At 43.2% G+C, this 6,000-nt stretch overlaps 1 protein-coding gene across 3 annotated transcripts in view; it reads right to left on the bottom strand.

The window, feature by feature from the left end:
- Positions 1–1,194: 1,194 nt before the first annotated feature.
- The window catches only part of LOC119178277 (male-specific histamine-binding salivary protein), a 28,308-nt gene continuing 23,502 nt past the window's right edge, over positions 1,195–6,000 (bottom strand). For all 3 annotated transcript variants that reach the window (XM_075887317.1, XM_075887318.1, XM_075887319.1), the window contains exons 4-6: positions 4,693–4,775; positions 1,454–1,537; positions 1,195–1,340 (exon numbers count right to left, since the gene is read on the bottom strand). In XM_075887317.1, the coding sequence (XP_075743432.1) occupies positions 1,213–1,340; positions 1,454–1,537; positions 4,693–4,775 (295 nt within the window). In that variant the 3' untranslated portion in view covers positions 1,195–1,212. The remainder of the gene's footprint in view (positions 1,341–1,453; positions 1,538–4,692; positions 4,776–6,000) is intronic.

The raw sequence follows: 6,000 nt of genomic DNA, 5'->3' as shown, positions 1-6,000 counted from the left end.
TGCTTGCTGCGGCATAAGCATTACCATTTTGTAAGGTATATGGAAGTACTGACTGTGCCATTATTTATCTCACGCAGTAGCGAATACTTACTTCGTGCTTAGAAGGCAATACGCACGCCTATACTTTGAAAGCTTTGTTGATGCTGCGGTGATGATGGCGAGGAATCGCGGCTGAGTCATTTGTAAAAAGACGAGAAGCTTTAAACCAAGTACTTATCGTGAAATTCTCATGTTTTGACACCTTGTGCGATTCCGGTATTCGGCCACGCTACATTATATCTGTTGAAGAAATTTGTCGTCCGACATGGCATAAATGGTATTTTACCAAAGACGTTTCGCGCACTGGTTCCGCTGTGTTTTAAACCAAGCGACTACGGAACAAGAAACCTGGCGTAGATTTCAGGTCGAACCCTGGGCTCTTTCTCTCTCTTACTCTTTCACATTATGCGAAGTAGCAGAGACGGATATCGACGGCGGACGTGGCAGGCAATTGTAAACCACCAAAATCAGTTGCGAGCTAATAACAGCTCACTCTTTAAAAAAAATCATGGCATATATACACAGAGTGACATATGGTGAGTGAAACGAAGCACCGGTCCATCCGTCCGCGCGTCTGGATGAGCGGAGGGACGGACAGAAGCACGAACGCACGGATGGACGTATGTACAGATGGACAGAAGCATGGATGGACGGACAGACGGATGGACGGACAGTAGCCCAGATGGACGAATGGACGGATGGGTGGACGGACGGATGCTTCACCCCACTCGTCAATAACTTCGTGGATATGCTGTGAAAACTAGTAACGCCATCTAGTTATATTATTCGCAAGGACATATACACGCAACACCATCCATTGAGCAACTCATAAACTAGAGGTGACTACATACTACAACTACAGAGGAGGAGTGACCCGTGGCCTAAGGAGCTTCGCCCCTAAAAGAGCAAAGAAACATACCAATTATTTACCCTAGTTGACGTACAATTCTCCCACCGATGTTTTTACAAGCGCATAATGTGTGTCATGCTTTTGAAGTAAGTTGTTCCAAAATATGCGCTCATAAAACAAAATGAAATCGAAAGTTTGGAGATTTCCGGAAAAGGACAATATTGGTGCCAAACTTTTGTTGAGCCAAGCGTCGCACAATTCCTGGCAACAAAACACAAGTCCTCGTCGAGGCACAAGCTGGGGAGTGAGCGCCGGGCAGGTAGTTATTTATTTTCGCATAAATCTTTGTCATACACGATGTGCTTTTCTGGTCCACAGAGCAAGTGGAATATGAAAAAGCAGTGTGACTTGACTTTGTCGACGGCACCTGCTTTTGCCCAAAGTTCGCAGGCTGCGAAAAGAAAAATGATGTGGAGAGAGACTGTAGAATGATGCTCATATGCTATAATAGTGTCATTAGGCTGATATTTAAAAAAAATTTATAACAGATGGGCCAATACTTACCGTCATTACGATGTGGTAGCCTCAGAATATCACAGTTATCGTACTCGGAAAACGCTACCACGTAGTCCAGAACAAAATCTCTTTCTAATGAAAAGAAGAAATGCATGAGATCAGTAATAACATCCAGTAGCAGCTTGTAGATTAAAAGAAAGCATCACATGATTTCTGATAACGAAACAGTGGCGAGACATACCAGTGCATAATCACTTCTTCCTTATCAAGGTTCAATACTGAGCGATATGGACTAAGAAATGCGTTTTCAGGCAATACAATGGCTTACACATTCATACCATTATGGTAAATTGTTGCCTCTGGGTACCTATGCCATATCAAACACTTCTTTGATGCAATTGCAAGAGCACATCAGCGACACCAGTCTGCACGCTTCGCTTTCTTCATAAAATCGAATGAAAATCATTGATGGCTTGTGACAACTGCGATAATCCACATACATGCAATGACGACGACCTCATCGACAGCTTGCGAAACCTCTACTATTATTCCTGCTTTCTAGATTTGCAATACCAGTCTGTTGCGTCAGTATTTTTTTTTTGATGAAGATAATGCGAGTAATGGCTGTGCTGCTAACGGGTACTGTGACTACACGTTTGGTTGTTGTTGATTTTACTACGCAAGCTCCATAAACCAGGAATTGGTGATTTTTTCATCGTGTAACTTTTCTTTCCCTTTTGTGTCTAAGTGTGTTCCTTTCTACGCACAAAGTCACTGGAGTGCCTAATTTGCCAGGATATCATCGGTAAGAAAAAAAAGTGCACAAACACAACATTAGCAGATGTTTTGTAATGCATGTAACGATAGCTAACTGTCAGTTACAATCTTGCTTACTCAGTGCATTGATACAAAAGCAGTGATACAAAAGCTGATACTCAGAAGGAGTGATACAAAAAATACATAGGCGTTCCCGTAACAAACAGCTTCATGGGCACCACTCTCACTACCTACGCAACAAAGCTGTTTGAATCCTGGGGTAGATTGGTTGCAACTTCCCACAAGCCCGTTGAAACCAAAACGGTTGCTTTATGTTAACTTTACTGTAAACAAGTATAGGTGCACTACAACAAATAAACCATTCTTTCTAAATTACATGTATCACTGCGGCCCACTTGATCTTATCTATAACTATAACTGAACTGCCACTGTAAGTAAAAAAATTCCGCCATATCCACGAAGTGAATGATGATGAGTGGGCGAAGCTCCGGAGGTAAACCTGGTAAACCATGAATCCTCTGTACATTTTGCCCACTCGATTTTATTACATCGCTCCCCCTAGCGTACGTCGCCGCACTAAATCGAACGATTGCCTTCAACCAATGACACGCGCCATATGTGGCATCATTCCTATTTTATAAGATCTCGCGTCTTTCATCAACTACAAGTACCACTAGAGGTGGCTACATACAGGGGACGGTACCGCCATCTAGTGAACACTGCAAGAACTAAACTAGAGGTGGCTACATACAGGCTACAGGGGACGCACAGCCCACGCCCTAAGGAGCTTCGCCCCTAAAAAAATTAACCTCAGCCGACTATCACTGACTTATCACCGTAAACTATCGCGATTGTTCCTTTTTAAACCATTTTCAAATCACTTCTATTTATTTCTTGATAAACCTATTTTGCCTTCCGCGTTGCATAACACATCAATCATATCAGCACCAACACATAACATACAGTCGTGCCAAATAACGCCGTTTATCAGCCACTTCTTTCTTGCACACTCCAAGAGAGAAATCTTAGGATGTTCTTAGGATGTTCTTAGAATTTCTTAGGATGTTCTTGTCCTTACCAACCACTACCTCTTGGAGAATTTTTTAGCTTCTTCTGTAACATGCAGTCATGCTTGCTGCAATGCACGTTTACAGCTTTTATGCTATACTTCATTTGTTAGCCTGTCTCATTTATTTTTTCGTTAACAGTGTATACTGACAGATTCTGCGCGTCACTTATTCCTCCTGATATTGTTAATTGTCGGATTTATTAAATTAACCCCTCTCGAATTCACCTGGCTTGGAGGATACCCTAACTTAAAGAAAATTACAGTAACTTGTCCATTTTTGCTCGCATTTTGAGCAAGTGATAGGCCTCCTCCCCCTTATTGCATATAATAGCGCTGGTTTATGCGATAACTTTTTGTCATTTTATTTTTCGAATACTTCCACATAGGTGCCGTTGTACAATGTAAAGCCAAATGCCAACTTCACGCTCCAAAAATCAAAGTGTTTACAGGCCGTTGTCATTATCATAACCTGGACTGATTGACTTCGATCCATTTTCATGTCGCATGATGCACGGTTATAGGTTCTACCGTCTTCTAGCATAGATTGCCTGACTCCCGTATCCTAGATTGTCCCTTCACTCAAACCTTCACTCTATTTGAGAAAGTAGATTAAGAAAGTTACCTTCACCTTTATTTGAGAAAGTGACCCGCAGGTCGCTGGATCAAATCCCGGCTGCGGCGGGCTGCGTTTTCGGTGGAGGCGGAAATTCTGTAGGCCCGTGTGCTCATATTTCGGCGTACGTTTATGAAACCTAAGTGGTCGAAATTTCCGGAGCCCTCCTCTACGGTGTCTCTCATAATCATATGGTGATTGCCGGACGTTGAACTTTACGCACGAATAAATCAATCAAATTACAGTGAGAAATACACGCTGTGCATGGTGCACGCACAGAGCGTCGACTATCGATAAACTGATCCGCGGTAACGCGCGTCTGCATTTATACGCGTGGCATCGAACATTCGAGCGTTATATCTTCGGGTCGAGGTATTTTCGTAATAAAGTCAGCTGCTCGCATCTTCGCGCTCAAGCCTAACAGATGATCCCAAAACTTTCTAGAATGCTCCCAAACACTCTGGCGCGGATTGCACAAGGCAGTATCTACCCGTGCAATACGCCGGCAACATGAAACATACGAAATAGCGTGGTTGGCTATATATTTCAGCTGTATCGTTGACACCACGAGCATGTTTGAGGAAAATGCAAGTAGATTGTTACAGGACGGGTAAGACGGGGTCAGGCTCATACAATGCGTTGAGACATCCATTCAATTAAATATAAAGAAAACAGCTATATAAATCGAGCGTCTACGTGTGCGTATCCATTCTAAGAACATTTCTTCTACTAATGCTGAAAATCCTGTAACAAATGTTTGCCCAAATGAACATCTCTCCACATAATTTCGGTTTTACCAGCAGCCGTACACACAATGGTCTGACTAACCTATCGACGAGGATGATTCGATCACGTTCGGAGTGTCATAACCGTCCGAAGCACGAGCCCATGCGTACGCGGTTCGGTTTTTCCTGTAAGAGAGAAAATTTTCAGGGTCAACACGCAACACTAGGGAGGAGTGCGCGTTCTCGTTTGGTTTTCGGAAGCCCGTATTATACGATTACAGAAACGTGAACGGCAATGAAACATGTGAATGGGGCGGAAGCAGTTACGCAGCGTCTGTCAACTACTTTTATTGGATTATGTCTCGATGAGGGTTTGGTACCACAATGAGTGGCACTTGCCACCAAATTTCAAGCTTTGCTAAATGCAAATAAGAGGTGATGTTAGACAAAGCCATCCAGACTTCTGCTTGTATATGCGGAGTTTTTTTTTTTTTTCCTTTGGAAGAGCCAAGTGCACCATAACTGCAACTAAGAAAAACAGGGTCTTTTGCTGCTGACAATATGGTTGGATCTGGGCCGACAGTTGTGTATCAGAATGCTCAAGTCACCAAGATGCTTCAATCTGTAATATGGTTAAAACATGTATGGTCCAGTATTGTTGATATCGAGGATTAAAATGTTTATTTCGCTCGCATTGATTGAAACACTTCGTACGAACTTCAATTTGTAAAATGTTCATGGTTAAAAAAGGTGCAAGAACACGAGACTCAAACGAAGGATGGGCGCAGGACTAGCAACTATTTTCTATTCACATGGACTCACACATAAGTATAGGCCCACCGCGGTGTTCTAGTGGCTAAGGTATACTCGGCTGCTCACCCGCAGGTCGCGGGATTCAATCCCGGCTGCGGCGGCTGCATTTATGATGGAGGCGAAAATGCTGTAGGCCCATGTGCTCAGATTTGGGTGCGCGTTAAAGAGCCCCAGGTGGTCGAAATTTTGAGAGCCCTCCACTATAGCATCTCTCATACGGCAGTTTCGAGACGGTAAAGCCCACATATCAATTATCAATCAATATAGGCACGTGGTCACACAAAAAACCCAGTTATTACCAAAAAACCTTGGCTTATCGTGCTCGCCTACTCAAGTACCATATTTCGTTTTATTGCAGGGCGATCGATGAGTTGCTGTTAAGAATGCGTGAAACCTCTGTTTTCTCCTGAGTTATCTGTTCCTGGCGATGATGTTCTTTTTTTTTTCAAATTTAGCGGTGCACTCACACACTTTGCAATGAGCGCCGACATGTGAAACACTATCGACGCGACTATTGGCCTCGAGTTTCCCTGAATCTTACATTGACGCACCTGCGCACCTATCCGTCATTGCGCCGTTTTTAACCAAGAACCCACTC

The sequence above is a fragment of the Rhipicephalus microplus genome, chromosome 1 (assembly GCF_043290135.1).
Source record: "Rhipicephalus microplus isolate Deutch F79 chromosome 1, USDA_Rmic, whole genome shotgun sequence".
Classification (NCBI taxonomy): domain Eukaryota; kingdom Metazoa; phylum Arthropoda; class Arachnida; order Ixodida; family Ixodidae; genus Rhipicephalus; species Rhipicephalus microplus.
The sequence above is the reverse complement of the archived record's forward strand: the minus strand, read 5'-3'. Positions and strand labels throughout refer to the sequence as shown.